The sequence below is a fragment of the Arachis ipaensis genome, chromosome B8 (genome assembly GCF_059453495.1).
Source record: "Arachis ipaensis isolate K30076 ecotype BB chromosome B8, ASM5945349v1, whole genome shotgun sequence".
In the NCBI taxonomy this organism is placed as follows: Eukaryota; Viridiplantae; Streptophyta; class Magnoliopsida; order Fabales; family Fabaceae; genus Arachis; species Arachis ipaensis.
Window position 1 is genome coordinate 31,121,030 of NC_142443.1, and position 22,663 is coordinate 31,143,692.

Genomic DNA, 22,663 nt, shown 5'->3' on the forward strand with positions numbered 1-22,663 from the left:
AATACCGGCAGTACAATTTAGAAGAGAAGTGGGGGCCAGGAAAATAATTCAGCAAAGAAAAGTATAAATTAGAAAACGCTTTTTGATCACTATACAGCGTGTGTTCTATATATTATGTTCAATAGTTATCTTCTACATAAAGTTTAGAAATTGATATCATCCCATCCCACCTTATTATGAACCTATTCTTTCTTCAAGAAGGGTACCCAAAATTTCCTATATGTTTGGTCATTTTCATATTTAGCCCCACTGCTTGCCATGATGCCATCTTTGGCTTATCACAAAATTCAGTTATACATTGCTTATTCATTCCCTCCAATTTTTAACTAAAATATCTCTCTGCTACCCCAGACAAGAGGCAAGTATATTGAATTGCAGTAATTCCCAATTGACATGATGATGTTAGAACTTCTAAGTCTAACTAAATTCAGGGACTTGTGGAAAAGAAAAATGAAACACTATAATGGAACCTGGGTTAGAAGTTAAAAACAATTACATACTGACTAATGTGAATAAAGAATAAAGAGGATCAACTGCAGGAAGGGACCAACATGTTTTCATTATGGAAGATGTCATGTTCTATTGATAATATAACAACATTTACTTACAACAAGCTTCCTGAAATCAAATTTATGGACTCAGCCGGGGAAAAAATATTAAACAAAAATAAACTATTGACGTACAACATTCCACGGAATAAATAAGCATAATGACACATACTATATATTACTCACATGCCAGTTTAGTGCCAAAGCTAGTCAAGCAAATGGCAAATGCCTGAAAGGCAGATAAGGGCTGCCTATAATCCATGGTGAAAGTATCATCCCCCACTTTGCCAAACTGCAGGAGAACCGTGTCCTCATCTCCTTTCCCTCCCGGTTGGCTTTGGTCCACCGTAGCAACCAGCTGAAAGTTCTTCACGGATGCTACTGTCACACGGCCATGAAAATTCAAGCACCAGCACTGCAAATGCTCGTGCCACCTTGGTGCTTTGTTCTTCAAGACTGTGCAGGTAGGAGTAGCTTGATCTTTACTGTTTGTCTTGTTGCCGTCCAATGATGTGATATCTGAAGTTTCTCCCAACGGTGTTGCAGGACACTTGAGGGAGCAAACCATCCTCCTTGGCCCTCTTGATTTCAAGAGGTTGAACTTGTAGGAGACCTGCCCCACTTCAAAGTTACCAGCAGGAACTTGAGGGCTTATCTGTTTGCTGGCAAAACGGCGACTAGACCTGCCACTCGATGGTTTTGCACCAGCATGGGGTGGTTGACTGTCGTAAATTGTGAAGTTGGTGCCAAGAAAATCCGAGCTGTTAAAGAGATTCAACAAATAAGTGGTCCATAACAACCAGCCAAAAATGGACCAAGAATTCACATGTAGATTTTTATTTATTTAAATGAGAATCACAAATTCCAAAACACAAACAGATTTCAGTACAATCGTTAATAACAGCACCATCAAATTGAGTATTCAGATCTACTGCCTTTTTTTTTACCAAGATGGGATTAAGAAGATTTAAAAAATTGGATTAAATCATTTTTATCCAGCTTCAAATGTAAATAAAGGACATGCCACTTCAATTTTCGGACAAATTGACAGCAAATTAAGGGTTTCTTCAACTTTTTATAACCAAGCAACTTTGGTCCCAGATCCACTTTGATAGATTTGATCTTATAAAGCCACCAAAATTAATTTGACTGTTAAGCACGTGCAAACAAAGAATGGTCTTCATTTAATTCCCTTGGGGGGAGGGGGATGAATTCAGATAGGTCATTCAGATGTTCAATCATATAGTTGGAAGCAAATGAATGACGGTTCATCGGATAACCAAGTGTGTACTTCGAGGTACCATTTCATTATTGGCTTTAAAGAGCCAACAGAAGAGACTAAGAAAAATGCTACATTCCAATGACAAAACTGAGTTAAAAAACATGCCAAAGAAACTTTTAATTGGTAAGAAAGCTTTACCTTAATTTTCCAACATAAGCATTGCTTCCTTGGGATAAGTCCTCGGCATCAAGTGATATTATATATTCAGTATGGGTACCAAACCTGTATCTTCTAGCCGCTAACAAAAACTTCCCTTTGTCTGTGAATGCTGTAAAGGAGAGGGGCAGGTGAGTATATTAGAGGAGAAAAACAGGCATAAATATCCATCAGATAAGAAAAGGACAAACGAGCAATAGACTTTCAAAGAGATGAACTATCTCATAAAATACTGAGAAAAAATAAACCTCGGATTAAGCATTGCTACCATAAACTACCCTACAAATTACATTGATTTATTGCAATGCTTCATAATACTATACTTTCACTAAAGTTTTAAAAGTTCTCCACCCTTTCAACCAGTTGAAGATTCTATATGTTTAGGGCAAATATTGCTGGCACCAATCATTGGTCAAGAATTAGAATGCTAGAACTCTATTTAGAATCTCACACCATTCACACAGAATGCTCCTATAAGAGGATATCCAAATACCATAAGCTAATTGGAAGGGCAAATGCACAACATAAAGCTAATCATTTCAACTCAACCAATTGTGCCTGATTCCAGGAGAAGTTACTGTTGGTGAACTTAATTAGTTGTGCCAAAATTGAATATGCCAACACACTCCTCACAAACTATGAGAAATGTAATATGCCATGGACCAAGGTGTTGAAATTTAGCAACGGGTGCTCTCATTCTTTAATGCAAAATAACTTATGTATATAACTTTCTAAATAACAGAATCTGTATTAAGGCAGATTTTAATAACAGCTACTCTTCTATTACTTAATCTCCCTCTGATATATGTTTCTAAAGTTTCTTCTCTCACTAAATGAAAATTTGAAAGAAATAAATAAATGAACATTTCCAGTCATAGATCCTTTCACTTCCTCTGAAAAGAACCCTCCAATATTTCTCCATAAAATTTATGTTACTAGCAGAACTCAATTTTATTTCCATTCTCTAAAATTACTTTAATATGAGTAATTGGACAAGTTTTTGTAAATTGACTAAAGCAAGTCAACATTGACTGGGTCTGGCCACTCAAATGCATAAATGCTAGAAAAATAGGTTTGACATTTCTTTTTTTCCTTTTTTTTTTTTTTTTTTTTGAGAAAGAGGGGAGGGGGCAGAGGGGGTATCTGTCTATAAATAATAAATAATAAATAAATATAAATAAAAGTCAATTCACATATTGGCAAACCGCAAAGCCCTTCAGACTTTAGCAAGTTCATTCACAAAGGGATAGCATATCTAGTCATACAAGAAAGGTTGGAATAATACGCTTAAAAAATGAAATCTTGCCCAGCTCTAGTTGTTACACATACAACATAGGACTTTATAGTGACAAGAGAGGAAGAGCAGAGATGCTCATTCAACTCTGGCCACAATTCATTTTCATCGATCTTTAACAGTAGGCAAAAAAGGCCTTTCATCAAGACAATACTTACTTACATGGTGTTAAGGCAAGATATAGATAAAATGTTGAGGTCTTCTTGTTTCGCTTTATCAGACACTGGTTGGGAAGTTCACGTGGACCTGGCTGCAGATCATCAAAACATAATGATAATGTCAACTCCAGGTCTCCAAAGTTCAATAGAACAAAATACGAAGAAATTGCAACAAGAAACGAAAGCATTCATCACAACAAATGCATACATCTAGCAAACAATTAATCTTTATCTACTAGAACTCTGATGAAAGTGAAACTACATCATCCATATACGCACACAGTGAAGCACGGCCACTATCTGAATCTGAAAGTTTTCCTCACAAAAGACATCACCATTTCCCGCTCTTGCATCTTCTATGACTAAAGAACTGCAATTTCGTATGCAGTAGTGAGGGCCCATTCTGAATTTGACGCATTAATCACCCAAATACCGCCATGGCTTAATGCAGGGATACCAAAATCATGGCTGATTCCTCAGAGCAGAGTAAAAATTCACTCCCCTAAACTAATCGAAGCATAAAAAGAAAAAGCTCACAATCAAAACCGCACTTTGGACAACTTTTCCCAAAAAAAAAAAAAAAAAAAAAAAAAAATTCCCCTAAAAATTGACCAAATCCAACACGCCATCTTCAAACACGTCCGAAACAATCAAATCCCAATTCTAGAATCACGCTCAAAAAAATATTTGCATATAATTTTTAAGAATAAAAAAGACAAATAACTAACCGAATATTTTAACTTCAAAAATTTTCAACAGAAGACCACGAAGTAAACTCAACTTTTTCGTTTTTTAAAATTTTCTTCCGCATAAACAATACATAACTCGATCCTCACGCATCAAATTAAAAAAACAAAATTTAAGCTGATTGAAAGAAAAGGCATAAAATTAATTCAAATTTGAGAAATGAATAACAATTTGAATCCGAACCTTCCTAAGACATGAAGGAAAAGTGATTTTGCCGTTATTATGAGGCTGTCCAACGATCTCACGCGTCATGTCCCTCCACCGCTTGCAGACACAGGCGCACGCCACCACGTTCTGCCGCTGCGGCCACTGCTCCTCCTCCACCTCCACCCTTCTTATAATCTCTCCCAGCAGCTCCGGCAACATCCCCGACCACGCATTCCCCTCCTCCCCTGCCTCCTCCTTCTTTTCCCCTCCCTCCACCTTAGGAGCTACCGCAGCGTTAACCTCCATGAACGATTTCGAGAATTTCCGTGAGCGGAACACCTTCCTTAGAGACATCTCCTCAGAACAACAACAACAACAACAACAATAATAACAATAATACAACAATTAGAAGGTGTAAGGAATAATCGAACCTAATTTGGGAATTTAGGGTTAGGGGTTTGAGAATAAAATATAAGTGTTGGTGTCATAGGAGAGAGAGAGAGTTTTACAGAGTGAAGAAGGAGGAGGAGGAGGAAGGGGGAAGGAGGAGGAGAGGAGAAAATGGGAATAACGGAAAGAAGGGGTGTGATAAAGTGACGGGTGGGTGAGGGTGATTGAAATGGGATGGTGGGCCCAAGAGGACGCTGAAGCGAATGACAGGCACGTGAGATTAGCGAGTACTGTGTTTTATTTTTATTTTATTTTGTGTGTTGGTTTTTAATTTTATTAAAGGGTGGAATAGTGTTCTGTGTTTGTCATGGGTGGTGCTGAATTTTGCGCTGATGATTTTTGACTTTCTCCACCCTGGATTTACTCATTTATTATTTATTATCTTCTCTATTCTTTTTATTTTTATTTTTTTCTTTTAATTTTGACTGTCCATGAGTTGTTGTGGCCTTGTGGGGATGTTAGCAGTAATAAGTAATTGGTTTAATTACTCAGTTAATTTTTATAGTTTTATAAAATTTTTAATTAAATTTTTATATTTTTTTATTAATTTTTTACATTAATTTCTTTTAATTATATCTTTTTTAATAGTAATTAATTTAATTTTATAGAGATTTAATTTAAAAAAATATTAGTGTAAAAATTTAAATAAAAAAATATAAGAATTTAATTAAAAAATTTTGATACAAAACTCAATTAAAAAAAATATAAAAATTTAATTAAAATTTTTACGAAATTATAGAACCAACAAAATAATTAAACTTAAATAATAATTCAATTATAATTTATGTAATACATAATTACTTATTGAGAATTACTAAAGCTTTTTTTAAAAATTTAAAAACATCAAGTATAGGCACCATGGTTAGACACTTATCTTTTACTTTTCTTCTCTAGTTTTTCTTTTTTCCCCATGAAAAATTAAGGTTGAAAACTTCAACTAAAAAGGTTAAGAACAGAAATAAGAGTTAATACTTTTTCTACGTATCCACTATCCAATTGCAGTCTCATATAATTATTTTTATTCTACTTCTAGAGTAAATTACATTCGTTTGTTTTTTTTTTTTTTTTTTTTAGTGACTATTCGTTTGTTTATTTAAACAGCAGCCCTTCTCCCCAAATGCTCCAATTATATATTAGCGTGTTTTTTGGGTTAGGTAAGAACAGACATTTTTACATATTTTACGGAGTAAGAATTTTTTTTTATAGAGTAATTTTATTTATTAAATTTAAAAAGGTAAAAAAATAAAATATAAAAACAGAAACTAGATATATAATATAAAAAAAAAATCGTTATACTATTCTACAACAAATTATACTCTGACGTCAAAGATACTAACAAGTACATTCTAATGTCAATTTACACATACTTTTCTTAGTTATTTTTTTTAGAAAAGTATTATATAGTTATTATACATAAATTAAGATTTAATGATTATTTATGTTAAAATTTATTAATAATTTTAATATTTTATTTTATATTCTAAAATAATTATTATGATTTTTTCATATTTCAGTAACTCAATCATCAATAATCAATAATTTTAATTCTACGACAAATTATATTTTAACGCCAAAAATACTAATGTGGCATGTTTAAGTACCGGTTGGATACCTCTCTTTTGTTAACTATTTTTTAGGAAAGTATTATGTAATTAATCATAGACAAATTGCCATTTAATGATTAATTATTATTAAAATTTATTAATAATTCTAATATTTTATTTCATATATTTTCAATAATTATAATAATTTTTTCTTATATTTTTGTATTAAGTTAAGAAATTAATTAACATAATTGATGATGACAAATATTAAATTATTGGGTTAATTATCCAATCAGTTTTGATTATTTTGGTATTGTATTGCAGGCCAAAATCAATCTACAGCACAAGTGGATGAAAAATATAAACAAGGCTAGTGGGCTACAATCCAAAGGAAGCCCAAAAAAAAACAAAACAAAGAAATCAAAAAGGGCTAAATGAATCTAATTGAACCCAAGCCCGATTTGATATCACTTAAGGCAAATCCCTCCACTTTACTTCCAAAACAACGTTCACTTTTTCCTGTCTCGGTCAGAACTCTGAGAAAGAGAGAGAGAAAGCTTAGCTCCTAAACTATTTACCAAAGAAGCAAGAAAGAGAAAGTTTAGCAAAAAGGTTAAAGTCTAATCACCCACATCAAACTGTATAAAGAAGAAGTCAGAAGCTAAAGGTGATTTATTTTCTTCTACATGCATCTCATTTTATTCTCTTCATCTTTGACTCTCTGCCACTCCAAATTGGGATACATGGAAAAGATGATCTCTATTCAATACTACTGTGAATCTATGGTAAAAAATGTGTCGTGGGAACCAAGTAGTGTTTCAATGGCCAAGATCTGGGTTTACCATTGAAAATATTTGTTTCTGCTGTCCTATGGCTTTCGGTCAAGGAAGAAGGTTAGAACTAAAGTTCCTAATGTGAGGATTAACTGAAAAAAGGTGATGTGGTGAGTTGGTGAAGCACACAACTCAAGGAGTTAACCTAGGAGAGAGCAACTCAGCAACATGCAAGGAGATACAAAAGAAGATTTTTCATTATTCTGTAGCTAAGGAGAGATAACCAGTGTTTTGAGGTGTATGTTCTGAGAAGAGTTCTCTGAAGAAGTTCATCAACTTGGACAGTGCTTCCTAGTCAAAGGAGCATTCCGCCAGAATGAAGAACTGAATCAGAGGCAAGCAAATATGGTTTATCACATAGCAAAGAGACTGTTGAATCATCAATCTCCTTCATGCTTTACAAATTGTAATTTATTTTTAATGTTTATCTTTCTGTAATTTCTTGAGGTAAAAGGCTGAATGAAAGAGTGATTGAAAAAGCCTAAGAGTGGAAAGAGGCAGAGAGATACACATGAGTGAAAAGTCTAGAGTGACTTCAGATTTCTTTAGGTTGAGTTTGTGTCTTGTATCTTGTACCTGTGAGGTACCCCTTTCTTAGTTGGGTTAGCACTAAGAGTGAAGAGTTAGGTATTAGCATAACCAAGTCAAGTTAGGTTAGAACTTGAGTGTGAAATGATTGTGTCAATTCTGTGGAATTGGTGTATATAATACTTTAACTATAGTGAAAATTCCACCACTGTTGTGGTGGAGACTGGACGTAGGTTGCATTGCACAAGGCAACCGAACCAGGATACATGATGGTGTCAGCTTTTCACTTTCCTGCTTTGTTCTGTTTTCTGATATTCATGAGACAATGAAATTGTCTCATAAATTTTCCGCTGCTAATTTCAAACAGATTCAGATTACAAGTTTGTTTTAAAAGGGTTATTTCACTAAATTAAAAGAAGGTCATAAATTCAACCCCCCTTCTCTAAGCCTTCTACAACCTTCAATTGGTATCAGGAGCCTTGGTCTCAAGAATCAAGTTTTACCGCTTGGATCATAAGTCCAATGGCGAACAACTTGGGCACAACCACGGTTGCCTACACTCTAACTGAAGGCCGGTCAAACAATAGGCCTCCCTTCTTCAACGGAAAGAATTATGCCTACTGAAAAGAGAGGATGAAGATCTTCATCTAATCCATTGACTACAACATATGGAAGATTGTTGTAAGCGGTCCCAAGATTCCAACAAAAACAAGTGCTGATGGAGTGGAGACTCCAAAAGAAGAAGCTGAATGGAATGAAGACGACAAGAAGAAGATGGAGCTGAATGCTAAAACTATCAGCCTTCTTCACTGTGCTATCAACTTTGAAGAGTACCGGAAGGTGTCTAGATGCAAGACAGCCAAAGAAATCTGGGAAAAACTCCAGGTTACACACAAAGGCACTAAACATGTCAAAAAAATGAGGATTGATATGCTGCGAAAAGAGTACGAGATGTTTAATATGAAGGATAGAGAAAGCATTGATGAAGTGTTTGAGAGATTCTCAATCATAATCAACAACCTTGATATTTTGGGTACAAACTACTCAGAACAAACCCTAGTGAGAAAACTCCTTAGAAGCCTTACAAAGGAATGGGAAACCATTGCCACTGTCATAGCCGAAAGTAATAACCTAAGCCCTATAACCTATGAGGAGCTGAGAGGAAAACTCCTTGCCTATGAAACCACACACACAAACACGAACTCAAAGAAAAAGGAAATAGCCCTCAAGTCAAAAATAAAATCAAAAGAGAGTGAGTCTAGTGATGGTATTTCAGATGATGAGCTTATGTTTTTTGTTAGGAGACTTAGAAGGATGATGAAGAATAAGGGCAAGTACAAGGGTTCAAGCTCAAAGGAACACAAGATGGACTTGAGCAAGGTGACTTGTCATCATTGCAAGGAGACTGGACATTTCAAGCTAAATTGTTCGAAGCTCAAGAAGGAGGACAAAGGGAAGAAAGAAAAGAAGAGAGTGCTCATGACATCTTGGGAGGAGCTTGAGAATGATTCGAATGAGGAAGAAGATTCTGAAGGTGAAGACAAAATCTGCTTCATGGCTGGTAATAATCATTTTGATGAAGTAAATTATTATGACTTGTCTATAGATGATTTACATGCTATAATTGATTATCTTACACTAAATTCCTCAAAACTGTTGGATAAGTACAATAAATGCAGATCTGAAAAAGATGTGTTAAAAGCTGAAAATAATTTTTTAAGAAAAAAGGTGAAGGAAACTGAATGTGCTTTGGATATTATTGAAGAAAACAGATTTCTAAAATCTGAACTTGAAAAACTAAAAAGAAAGCACATTGTGGATCCTTCTCAAGAGCTTATTACTGAAAATGAAAGACTAAATGAAATGATTAAAAAGCTGAATGGTGATTTAGAAAAATTTGCTCAAGGTTCTAGTAACTTGGACAAGTTACTTGCAAGTCAAAGACCATTGTTTGAAAAATCTGGTTTAGGTTATGTAATCAAGGAAAGTACAGTTTTTAACAATTCCTCTATGAAATTTGTGGCTGCTTTATCAAATACTAAATCCACATCCAACAAATCTGGTATTGGATATGTTCCCACACTTGAGGAGAAATTTGATGAAGTTTACACCAGTGAAACTGAGCCTTCACCAAGAACCGAACCTACTTCAAATAGGTCAGGTCTTGGATACATTTCGAATAATGAGGTTGCTTTCAAAAAACCACCATTTTACAATAAAACCTCATATTCGAAAAGTCCAAAAGTTTTCAAAAATTCTGGTTGGAATGATTTTGCAAAGAGGAACAATTATAACAAAAATCAGTTTGTCAAAAAAAATGCACCTCTTCCAAAAACCAGAAAATTTTAGTCTTTTAATCATTTCTAGCATAATAACTCACCTCAATTTCAGCGATATGCATTAGAAAATTATTGTTTCAACTGCAAAAAATTTAGTCACTCATATTCACAATGTTTCATTGAAAAAAGAATTGTAGGAAACCAAATTTACAATATTGTGTGTGATTTCAATGCACTTGGGCAATCAAGATGGATTAACTTCAAAGGATTCAAATTAATTTGGATACCTAAGGTTACTTAAAGTTTTTAATGCATATTTGCCTAGCATCCAAGAACAAAAGGGATATGTGGTACTTGGATAGTGGATACTCAAGGCACATGATTGGAAGGTCAACTTTCTTCGTCAAACTAAACAAGTATGATGGAGGTTTTGTGACCTTTGGAGATGATGAAAAAGGTAAAATAGTGGCTGTTGGAAAAGTAGATAATAATCACTCTACCTTCATTAATGATATCTTTTTGGTAATGGCTTGAGGTACAATCTTTTGAGTATAATTCAATTGTGTGACTTAGGATATTTAGTGACTTTCAAAAGACTTGAATGCTGTGTTGTAAATAAACAGACCAATGAAGTGCTTTTTATTACTAAGCATTGCAATAATGTGTATGGACTTACCCTTGATGAACTAAAGGATCAAAATGTAGCTTGTTTTCATTCTAAAGAATCTAAAAAGTGGCTATGGCACAAGAGATTGGGTCTTGCAAGTATGTTTCAAATAAACAAACTTGTAAAGAAAGGTTTAGTAAGAGGTCTTCCTTTGATAAGGTTTGACAAAGACATCACTTGTGATACTTGGCAAATGGGAAAACAAACAAAAAGTTCATTTAAGTCAAAGGAAGACATCTCTACTAAAAGGCCACTTGAATTGCTACATATTGATTTATTTGGTCCAACAAGAACTCAAAGCCTAGGTGGTAAATATTATGGTTTAGTGATTGTGGATGACTATTCTAGGTTTGGTTGGGTTTTATTTCTTGCACACAAAATGAAGCCTTTTCGGCCTTTGAAGCTTTTAGCAAGAAAATTCAAAATGAAAAGGATTTAAAGATCTCTTCTATAAGAAGTGATCATGGAACTGAATTTGAAAACTATTTATATGAATCTTTTTGTGAGGAATTTGGAATATCTCACAACTTCTCTTGTCCAAGAACACCACAACAAAATGATGTTGTGGAAAGAAGAAATAGAAGCATTCAAGAAATGACAAGAGCTATGATTTGTGAGAGCAATGTTCCAAAATTCCTTTGGGCTAAAGCGGTTAATACAACTTGCCACATTTTGAATAGAACTATCATAAGAAAATTTTTGAAGAAAACCCCTTATGAACTTTGGAAAGTTTACCCACCAAACTTGGATTACTTGCACATCTTTGGATGTAAATTCTTTGTTCTTAATAACAAAGATAATTTGTAGAAATTTGATCTAAAGGCGTATGAGTGTTTATTTGTAGGATATTCCACAACTAGTAAAGCATATAGAGTTTATCATCAAGATGCTAGAATAATTGAGGAGTCCATACATGTTACTTTTTGTGATACTAACTTGGTTCAAAGTATTTTGGAAGACTGTGATGCAGGAGATCAAGCTCAAAAGGATGATAAAACTGTACAAAATCATGAAAATGGAAATTCTGGACAAGCTGAACCAGAAACTACAGTTGCTGAAAATTTAAGAGACAATTCCGTTTTGTCTCATGAATCTGAAGGAGATCCTGAAACCACTAGTTCCCTTAATACCTTGGTGACTGAATCTGCCTCCAAGTTCACCAGACCTCGTGAATGGAGATTCTTGAAGAATTATCCTGAGAAATTTGTCATTGGGACGTATCTCATGGTGTTAAGACTCGGTCTTCAACTAGAAAGGCAAGTGAAGAGTCAAACATTGCTCTTCTCTCTCAAATGGAGCCTCAAAATATCAAGAAAGCCCTTGATGACCCTTCTTGGGTAAAGGCAATGGAAGATGAGCTTCATGAGTTTGAAAAGAACCAAGTTTGGACATTGGTTCTTAGGCCGAATGGAAGAAAAGTGACCGGAACCAAGTGGATATTTCGGAACAAGTTAGGAGAAGATGGTAGCATTGCAAAAAACAAAGCAAGGCTAGTGGCACAAGGATATGACCAAGAAGAAGGAATAGACTTTGATGAATCCTTTGCCCTTGTTGCCCGAATGGAAGTCATAAGACTTCTCTTAGCCTATGCTGCCTTTTGTGGTTTTAAATTATATCAAATGGATGTGAAATGTGCATTCTTAAATGGTGTGATAAATAGAGAAGTGTATGCAGAGTAGCCACCCGATTTTGAAAATAAAGAATTTTCCAACCATATTTTCAAATTATCAAAAGCTCTCTATGGTTTGAGACAAGCTCCTAGAGCTTGGTATGAGAGACTTAGCTCTTTTCTTTTGAAAAATAGTTTTCAAAGAGGCACAACAGACACAACTCTATTTATCAAGAATTCTAATGATTCTTTCATTCTAGTCCAAATATATGTTGATGACATTATTTTTGGATCAGCCAATGAATCCCTTTGTGCTGAATTTGGAAAACTCATGACAAGTGAATTTGACATGAGTATGATGGGTGAACTTGATTTTTTCCTTGGGTTTCAAATTAAGCAAACAGAAAATGGTATTTTTATTCATCAAGAGAAGTATGCCAAGGAACTAGTTAAGAAATTTGGTATGAAAAATGCCAAACCCATGGAAACTCCCATGCACCATAATTCAAAATTAGATATGGGAGAAACTGAGAAAGATATAGATGAGACTAGGTATAGAGGAATGATTGGCTCTCTTATGTATTTAACTTCCTCTAGACCTGATATTGTGCAAAGTGTTGGAATATATTCAAGATTCCAATCAAAACCAAAAGAGTCTCATCTTTCTGCAGTTAAGAGGATCATTAGATATGTTCATGGCACATCCAATTTTGGTTTATGGTATCCTAAGATTGATGATTTTTCTGCAGTTGGTTATTGTGATGCAGATTTTGCCGGTGATAGAGTTGATAGAAGGAGCACATCAGGCTTATGTTGCTTCCTTGGAAAGTCTTTGAATGTTTGGTCAAGTAAGAAGCAGCCAATAATGGCTTTATCCACTGCAGAAGCTGAGTATATAGCTGCTTCTTCTTGTTGTTATCAGCTCATGTGGTTAAAAATACAACTTGCTGATTACAAATTAAATGCTAAAAATATTCCCCTGTTGTGTGATAATATAAGTGCCATTAATATTTCTAAAAATCTAGTTTTATACTCTAGGACTAAACATATTGAAGTGAAATTTCACTCAATAAGAGAACATGTTCAAAAAGGGGATATTAGCATTCAATTTGTTAAATCAGAGGAGCAATTAGCTGATATTTTTACTAAACCACTAGGTGAGGACAGATTTTGCATGCTTAGGACTAGTCTAGGGATTTTAAGCTATGATTCATTATTTGAAAGTTGCTGATGTGTGTTGGAGTTTTTGTCTCATAAACAGGTATGAGACAATTCTGGGCAAATGAAGAACCTTCCCTCTATACAATGTTCTAAGGCTTTGTTGCACGTGCAGAATCATCTGGGCCAACCTCAAAAATCTGAACATGGGTGGTCCAATATATTTCCTTAAACCAAACCACCTCTGGGCCCAATATGAATGCTACATGATTTTTTGTTTTTTTTTTTGTTGGCTTGTGTGTTTGATTTTATTTCTTTTTATCTTTAAGTCCAAAAGTTTCAAATTTTAAAATTGATTTCCATTTTAATTTTTAATAAAATTAAATCTTTTTTTTTTGTGATGTCAAGTCCTTCAAGTCAAATCAGAGGTGATGCAGTTGCATGGTTTAAGAAAATTTCTTTTGGGTACGGTTACCAATACTTCTTCTTTTCCCTCCATAACTCCTCAACCCCTTCGGTTTCTCCCCACTACCTTTACTGCTTCTCTTCCTTCAAAAATCAGAAACCAACCAAATGAGGAAGAAAACCATATCTCAAAAGCCCCCTCATGAGAAGATCTTCAAGCTTCCTGCAAAGCAAAAACCTTCCATTCGCTCTCAAGACCGAACCTTTACTCCATCTCCTTCTCCTCCTACTTCACCTCCTCGGTTAGATCCAATGGCTCGCACTAAGAACCCCTCTAGGTTTCTACCTTCAACCAAGCAGACGCCACCACCGAAGGAACCTCCATCCACACCTGGTTCGTCGAAGCCGAGTTCATCGATAGGAAAACGCCCAGCTGCTACAAAACCTACCTCTGAACCTACTCAACCTAAGACAAGGTCTGTTCCCTTGTGTTCTCAGAGAGGTAAACCTCGACTCCCTCTTAAATCTGTTAGAGAACCAGACATTGATCTCTTTGTACATAAATCTGATTTCATGACATCTCACTCCAACTATAACCCTTATAGATTTATGTCTGCCATGAATAATGACTTTTATGAAGGAGTTATTAAGTACCGTACTCTGTGTCCCTCTTTTCTTGCTGATTTGCCAAACCTGAAAAAGAAAGGTTTTCCATTTGTTGAAAATTTAGAATTTTTAGACTGGAATCACCTTTTTAACATTAAAAAGCTTGTTTACCCACTTTTGGTCAAAGAGTTTTATGCTAACATGACATACCATGAGGGCAGTGTTCATTCTTATGTCAAAGGCAGAGACATTGTGCTAAATAATGAAACCATCAGTGATTCACTGAAATACACTGATGTTGGGGCTTGTGCTTATACTTCTGTTAAGTGGGATGAAGGAGTTGGTATCTCTTTTAATAATGCTTTGGCTCATATCTGTGAACATGTTTCTCTGATTGATGGCATCACCCCTACTCATAAAGCCCTAGGTTATGAACGTGCTCAGTTGCACCGTATTGTAAATCACATTATACTTCCTCAGAGCGGTTCATATCAAAGGGTTTCTTATACTGACACTCTTGTTTTATATGCCCTGCTCACTAAAACAGAAATTTCTTTTGCTTATTTGATGGTAAGATACATGTTTGACTCTGTTAGAAGTGAGAAAGACAAAGCCCTTCCTTATAGCATGTTTCTAACTTGTATTTTTGAGTATTTTGGTGTTGACTTGTCCAATGAGGATTATGAAAATAGACATTCATATCTAAAGGGAGGTGGTGCAGTGAAACAGCAAAAAGGACCTACTTGTTCTGAGAGAGAGTAGTTCTAGATGATGAAGATAATGAGTTCATTCCTGAGGAATCTCCTCCTTCTTCCACCGAGGGCACTTCCATCTCCGCGGGACAAAAATTGGCTCTGTTTAATGTTGTTTCGAGATGTGGTCCAAGAATTTGTCTCCCAATCCAATCATATGATTGCCATGAGTAAGGAACAAAGGAAGCTGGCAAGTAAGCATGAGAACTTCCTCCGTAAATCAAGAGACAGAGTGGCTGTGTTCATGAAGTTCATTGATAATCTTCAACAAGATGAAGATTATGCCGCTGATGCTGAAGAGGAAGCTGATTCGGAGGAAAATGGTTCAGATGCCTAGACTTATCTCTTGAAGCTGTTGTTGTCTGCTCACTTTTGTCTCATGAAAACTGTTTCTCTTTTTACTGTTGAACTACTTTTTGTTATTTCGGATGACTGTAATACCTTAATTACTGCTGCACTTACTTGAAATTAATTTGGTCATTTAGACTGTGCATTAACACCTTCTTGCAGGTTTTAAGGTGCGGATTTCACTGGATCTCGCCTACTTTCCACCCTTGATGACAAAAGGGGGAGTAGTAGTGTGCTGTGCATTTTAGTAGCTGTGTTGTGAATATTTGCTATGATTTTTATTACTGCTACTATTATTCTTTTTGCATGAGAATGTGATTTGCAAATCTTGCTACTGCTGTGAGTTTTTGGCATGAGATTTGGAACTTGCTTTTATGTTGTGTTGATATTAGTCTTATTGCTCTGTCTTGGTTAAAGCATAATCAATTTTTGAAATGTTTTTTAAGTGCTGACATGACATGTTGAATATTGGGCTGGATATGTATTGCTGGTTGTTTAAACTCCATTAGTCAAGATTGAGTTATAAGTAGCTCTTTATTGTGCTCTCTATAAGTATAATGTCAACAGGAACGAAAAGAAGAACATAAATCTAGGGGGAGTTTCTCTTGAAAAGAAAAGGGGGAGCAATAAAAAAGCAAGTAACATCATTCAAAGAGAAGTTTCTTAACTCTACTAAAATTCAATTCCTTTTGGTTAATGTTTAAATTATGTTTGTCATCAAAGGGGAGATTGTTGAGTTAAGAAATTAACTAACATAATTGATGAAAAATATATACAAGGTTGGTGGGCTACAATCCAAAGGAAGTCCAAAAGAAACAAAGCAAAAAAATCAAAAAAGGCTAAATGAATCTAATTGAACCCAAGCCCAATTTGATATCACTCAAGGTAAATCCCTCCACTTTGCTTCCAAAACAACGTTCACTTTTTCCTGTCTCAGTCAGAACTCTGAAAAAGAGAGAGAGAGAGAGAGAGAGAGAGAGAGAGAGAGAGAGAGAGAGAGAGAGAGAGAGAAAGCTTAGCTCCTAAGCTGTTCACCAAAGAAGCAAGAAAGAGAAGGTTTAGCAAAAAGGTTGAAGTCTAATCACCCACATCATATTGTATCAAGAAGAAGTCAGAAGCTAAAGGTGATTTATTTCCTTCTACGCGCATCTCATTTTCTTCTCTTCATCTTCAACTCTCTGCCACTCCAAATTGGGATACATAGGAAAGATGATCTCTGTTCAACACTGCTGTGAATCTATGATAAAAAATGTGTCGTGGGGACCAAGTAGTGTTTCAATGGCCAAGATCTGGGTTTACCATTAAAAATATTTGTTTCTGCTGTCCTGTGGCTTTTGGTCAAGGAAGAAGGTCAGAACCAAAGTTCCTAATTTGAGGATTAACTGGAAAAATGTTATGTGGTGAGTTGGTGAAGCACACAGTTCAAGGAGTTGACCTAGGAGAGAGCAACTCAGCAACATGCAAGGAGCTACAAAAGAAGATTTTTCATTATTCTATAGCTAAGGAGAGATAACCAGCGTTTTGAGGTGTATGTTCTGAGAAGAGTTCTCTGAAGAAGTTCATCAACTTGGACAGTGCTTCCTAGTTAAAGGAGCATTCCACCAGAATAAAGAACTGAATCAGAGGCAAGTAAATCTGGTTTATCACATAGCAAAGAGGCTGTTGAAGCATCAATCTCCTTCATGCTTTACCGATTATAATTTCTTTTTAATGTTTATCTTTCTGTAATTTCTTGAGGTAAAAGGCTGAATGAGAGAGTGATTGAAAAAGTCTAAGAGTGGAAAGAGGCAGAGAGATACACATGAGTAAAAAGCCTAGAGTGACTTCAAATTTCTTTAGGTTGAGTCTGTGTCTTGTATCTTATACCTGTGAGGTACCCCTTTCTTAGTTGGGTTAGCACTAAGAGTGAAAAGTTAGGTATTAGCATAACCAAGTCAAGTTAGGTTAGAACTTGAGTGTGAAAGGATTGTGTCAATCCTGTGGAATTAGTGTATGTAATACTTTAACTATAGTGGAAATTCCACCACTGTTGTGGTGCAGAATGGACGTAGGTTACATTGCACAAGGCAACCGAACCAGGATACATGATGGTGTCAGTTTTTCACTTTTCTGCTCTGTTCTATTTTCTGATATTCATGAGATAAAATGAAATTATCTCATAAATTTTCCACTGCTGAGTTCAAACAGATTCAGATTACAAGTTTATTTTAAAAAGGGTTATTTCACTAAATTAAAAGAAGGTTATAGATTCAACCCCGCCTTCTCTAAGTCTTCTACAACCTTCATTTTGCAAATCAATAATTTTAATATTTTATTTTATATTCTTTTAAAAATTATTACAATTCTTTATTTATATAAATGTTATATATAGCATTTCGTTTTATCATTTATGGGCATAAATTTTAGAGTCTAGTATGTTGACGTGGTGTGTTCTCTTGTCCGTTTATATATTGATGTTATTTTTTGAAAAATGTTATCTACTAAATAATTAGATTTGTTAATATTTAATGATTAATAATGGTGAAATTTATCCATCATTATTATATTATTTTACAATGGATTGCATTAATGACTTGTTTGGGCTTTTAAGAAAATATATTTTTTCGAGTTATTTATTTTTAAAAGATTTTATAGAAAAGTAAAAGTAGTTTTATGTTTAGATATCTCATGCAAAAAGATCTTTTTATCTATCAATTCTGTTTAGGTATAACAATATAAAAGTACTTTTTTGTTTATTTATTATGTAAAAAACATCTTTTTTAAAGAAAAAATATCTTTTAAAAAATATGTAAATTATAACTTCTCAAAAAAGATATTTTTTATTTTTCTAGTGTTTTTATTTTTACTACTAAAAATTTATCAAACATGCTAAAAAAAAATTCATTGAGAAAAGATCTCTTTTATTAACTTAATGACACACAACTAAGTACTATGACACTAAGCATGCTATCGTGACGCATTCTAGTGACAATTTGCTTACATTTTTCTTCTCAACCATTTTTTAAGAAAGTATTATGTAATTCATCATACACAAATTAATATTTAATAATTATTTTATGTTAAAATTTGTCAATAATTCTAATATTATATTTTATATCTTTTTAGTAATTATTATTATGATTTTTATTTTATATTTAAGTGAGCCAATTATCAATCATCAATCATTTTAATTCTACAACAGTTTATATTCTAACATCAAACATGCTGATATTATTGAATATCTTTCTCTTCTCAACTAATTTTTAAAAAAGTATTATATAATCAATGATACGCAAATTAATATTTATTGATTAATTATATTGAGATTTATTAATAATTCTAATATTTTATTTCGTATTTTTTAATAATTAACTAATTATCATTATTTTTTTATATTTGTATGAATTAATAATTCTATTATTTTATTTTATATCCATTTAAAAATTATCACAAGTCTTTTTTATATTTATCTAAATGTTAGATATAATGTTTTGTTTTATCATTTAGAAGCGTAAGTTTTAGAGTAAGTATACTGACGTCAATGATGTGGTGCGTATAGTGTCACTCTATATATTGATGCTATTTTTAAAAAATATGTATCAAATAATTAGATTTATTAATAATTAATGATTAATTATGGTGAGATTTGTTAATAATTATAATATTCTATATCATAAGGGGTTGAAACAGGCCAGGTCAAGTCAGGCTTTATTTTTAACAGGTCTGACCTGTTATGTAGTTAATTGGTCTGAGCCTGGCCTGCAGCCTGCTATAGGCTTTTCTTAAAGTACTAAGCCTGGCTTGTTATTTAGCCTGGCCTGGCCTGAAGCCTGTTAAAAGGCCTGATAATTTTTTTTTACAAAAACAAAAATATTATTTAAAAAATTATTTTTTAATAAAAATTTATATGTAATATGTTATATTTAATATTTATAAAAATTTTTAAAATTTTAAAGTATTTAAAATATACAAAAGTATTTATAATAAAATATAATAAATTTAAATTATCTCATAATTTTATTAATAATAAAAAAATTATATATATATTTAATTATGTGTTAACAGGTCCAGACAGACTTGACAGGCCAATAAGGCTAATTAATTTGCCTGGACCTGGCCTATTAATATGTTAAGGCTTTTACAAGAGTCTGAACTTGTACCTATTTTATAACAGGTCAGGCCAGGCCAGGCTAAATATAGGCCAGGCTGCAGGCCCCTAGCAGGCCGCCTGGCCTTTTTTTACCCCTAATCATATCACTACAAGAAAAATATTAATTACCATCGGATTTACCGTCAGATTTACCGTTGGATTTACCGTCGTCCTCTAGTTGACGGTATAAATGGCGCCAAAAACCCCTTATCGGCGGATTTTTTTGTCCGATACTAATTACCGGTGGATTTTCTGTCGGTGTTTTCAATGGATTTGTTGAGTCTGAGTAGATGATTACCGTCAAATTAATCCAACGGTAACTTTGGCGCTATTTCACTTGAAATTATGCCAAAACATACGTCGGATTAAACCAATAGTAAATCCTACAGAAGGATTTTTGTTTATTTATTTATTTTTGGCACAGTTTAGCCATAATTAACAGTCAAATCAAATTAAAACTCTTATTAACAAAATTGTTATCAAAAACCTAAAATTAGTAGAAATCAACAAATTATTTTATTAAAAATAAATGGTATGAATACAATAGAATGTCACAGAAATAGAGTAATGTACCCTAAATAAACAAAAATGCATAAACCCTAACCCCTACAGATCTTGGTAATTGTCGGCGTCGTCGTCATTGTCGTGGTCTCTTGCTGAGGCAGTAGAGTAGGTGTTGTCGTTGGTGCCCCACCAGCAGCGTCGTTGCCTCTAGCGCACATCTGTTGGCTATACTCCTCCATCTACTATCACAACCGATCGAGCCGTTCCAGCTTTTCCATCAGGTCCGAGATGACAGCAACGCGTGCAAGAATCACTCGATACCTCTACTCAGACTGCTCCGCCTGCAGGTGAAGCTCCTGTGTTAGCTTCTACACGTCCTCCCTCAGGTCGACAACTTACTGAGGATCAGCAGGGATGGTGGCAGAGGCAGAGGAAGTCGCCAACGCGGAAGAGCGAAGGCCACTGGCAAAGGACGAGCCCAATCCGAAGCAGCAATTCTTGTGGGATTTAGAGGCGGTCTCGTGCCAAACTCTGTCAGGATCCACGACTGAGGTCTATGATACTCCTCATGCATCACACACGTTAGTTGTGGTTAGGATAACAGTTAAATAATTGACTTTAAACCAAATAAAGTTAAAATTTAGAATTAATTTAAACTCACATAATGGCCCGCAGACCGTTGATAAACCACTATTTTATGGTTTATATTATGTTTATTTATGTGGTTTTATCATGATCTTTACCTACTTATTCGTTAAATAAGCATGTATTTATAATTCCTTCCTAAAGTTATTGCATGATTGAAAACTTGCTTCCTAGAGACTTTTAATTATATATTTCATTTCTCCTTTATTCCATTCGATGCCGTGATCTGTGTATTAAGTGTTTCAGGCTTTATAGGGCATGAATGAGTTGGAGATTGGAAAGGAAGCTTGCAAAAATGGAAGGAACACAAGAAATTGAGGAGATGACCAGCGAGAAGCGACGCGGCCGCATGGATGACGCGACCGCGCAAAAGAAAAGAAATCGCAGTGACGCGGCCGCATGGATGACGCGACCGCGCGGCATGGAATAGCACGAGTGACGCGGCCGCATGGATGACGCGACCACGTGGCAAAGCAGAAAGCCGAATGACGCGGCCGCATGGATGACGCGACCGCGTGACATGCGCGATCTGCATAATCTGTAGAATCGCTGGGGGCGATTTCGGGCCTTATTTTGACCCAGTTTTCAGCCCAGAAAAGCAGACTAGAGCCAGAGAACATGCAGAAACCAACAACAACATTCATTCCGCGTAGTTTTAGTTTTTAGATCTAGTTTTCCTCTCCTCTAGGTTTTCTCTCTACACATTCATAGTTTTTAGGATTTGTTATGTTCATTGTTTTTCATTGGGATATTGAGAAGAGTTATTGCCTCATCAAGACTTCGACATTCTAGTTCGTTCTCTTTACTTGTCGCTTACTCTTCCATGTTCCTTAATTTACTTAATTTTACTATTGGATTATTTTAGCATTTATTAAATACAAGAATTACTTTTTATTTTCAATTAATCCTTTGATCATTATTTATCATGTCTTTCTTTAATTCCCTTTCTTATGTTATGAATTCTTCATTTACAATGAGTGAGTAGTTCCCTAACTTGATGGGGAGTTGGTTGAAAGAAACCCTTGAGTTGGGATGCTCAAGAGAAAGATTGTAATTGGGTTTATTGTTGGATTACTCTCTAGTCATTAACACCAATCCTCCCAAGAGCGGATTGGAACTTGTGGATAGAACAGCATTCCAACTTGTTTGACTTCCCCTTACTTAGTAAGGGATAACTAAACAGAATAACCCCCAATTATCAATTAATCTTGAGAGTACTACAACAAGAATAGGGCTTCCAGCTAATCAACTCCAGTGAAGGATTTTATTTAAATTTATATAAATTCTCTAATTTAATTTTCTGCTATTCAACTCAAACTTTTTTGAAAACAACTGATTAATAAAATAGCACACTTTTCTGCAACTCGTTGGGAGATGACCTGGGATTCATACTCCCAGTATTTTGATTTTAATTTCTGTGACACCCTTCTAAATTGATAAGCGGATTTCTGGTTGGTTGAGAACTATACTTGCAACGCATATTTTATAATCATTCTTAACTCGCCAATTTCCGCTCGCATCAATTTTTGGCGCCGTTGCCGGGGAGTTGCAATAGAGTGTTAAAGTTATTAATTGGAATTTATTTATTTGCATTTTATTTTATTTTGCTACTATGAGATGCTTGTTTCTTTCATTAGATGACACGTTCACTTCCTGATCCAAGCTTGCTAATATTCGATCCTGAGATTGAAAGAACTATTTCACGAATAAGGCAAGCTCGGCGTCGGTTAGTCCTCTCTGAGGGCGGATCTGAAACGTCATTTGAGAAAGAAACCAGCCCCCATTCTACTGATTTGGTTGTTTTACGTGCAGGTAACATGGCAGCAGCCAGGAGAGTTACTATCCAGGAGGCTGAAGCCCCTGATTTTACAATG

At 34.7% G+C, this 22,663-nt stretch overlaps 1 protein-coding gene across 1 annotated transcript; it reads right to left on the bottom strand.

Annotated features, from left to right (window-relative positions):
• Positions 1-534: 534 nt before the first annotated feature.
• Positions 535-5,072, bottom strand: TLP7 (tubby like protein 7). Its single transcript, XM_016315378.2, has 4 exons — positions 4,369-5,072; positions 3,443-3,530; positions 1,969-2,098; positions 535-1,309 (listed from the first exon to the last, which is right to left on the bottom strand). The coding sequence occupies exons 1-4, from the start codon at positions 4,684-4,686 to the stop codon at positions 727-729; spliced, it is 1,119 nt and encodes a 372-aa protein (XP_016170864.1). The 5' UTR covers positions 4,687-5,072; the 3' UTR covers positions 535-726.
• Between the last annotated feature and the right edge of the window lie 17,591 nt (positions 5,073-22,663).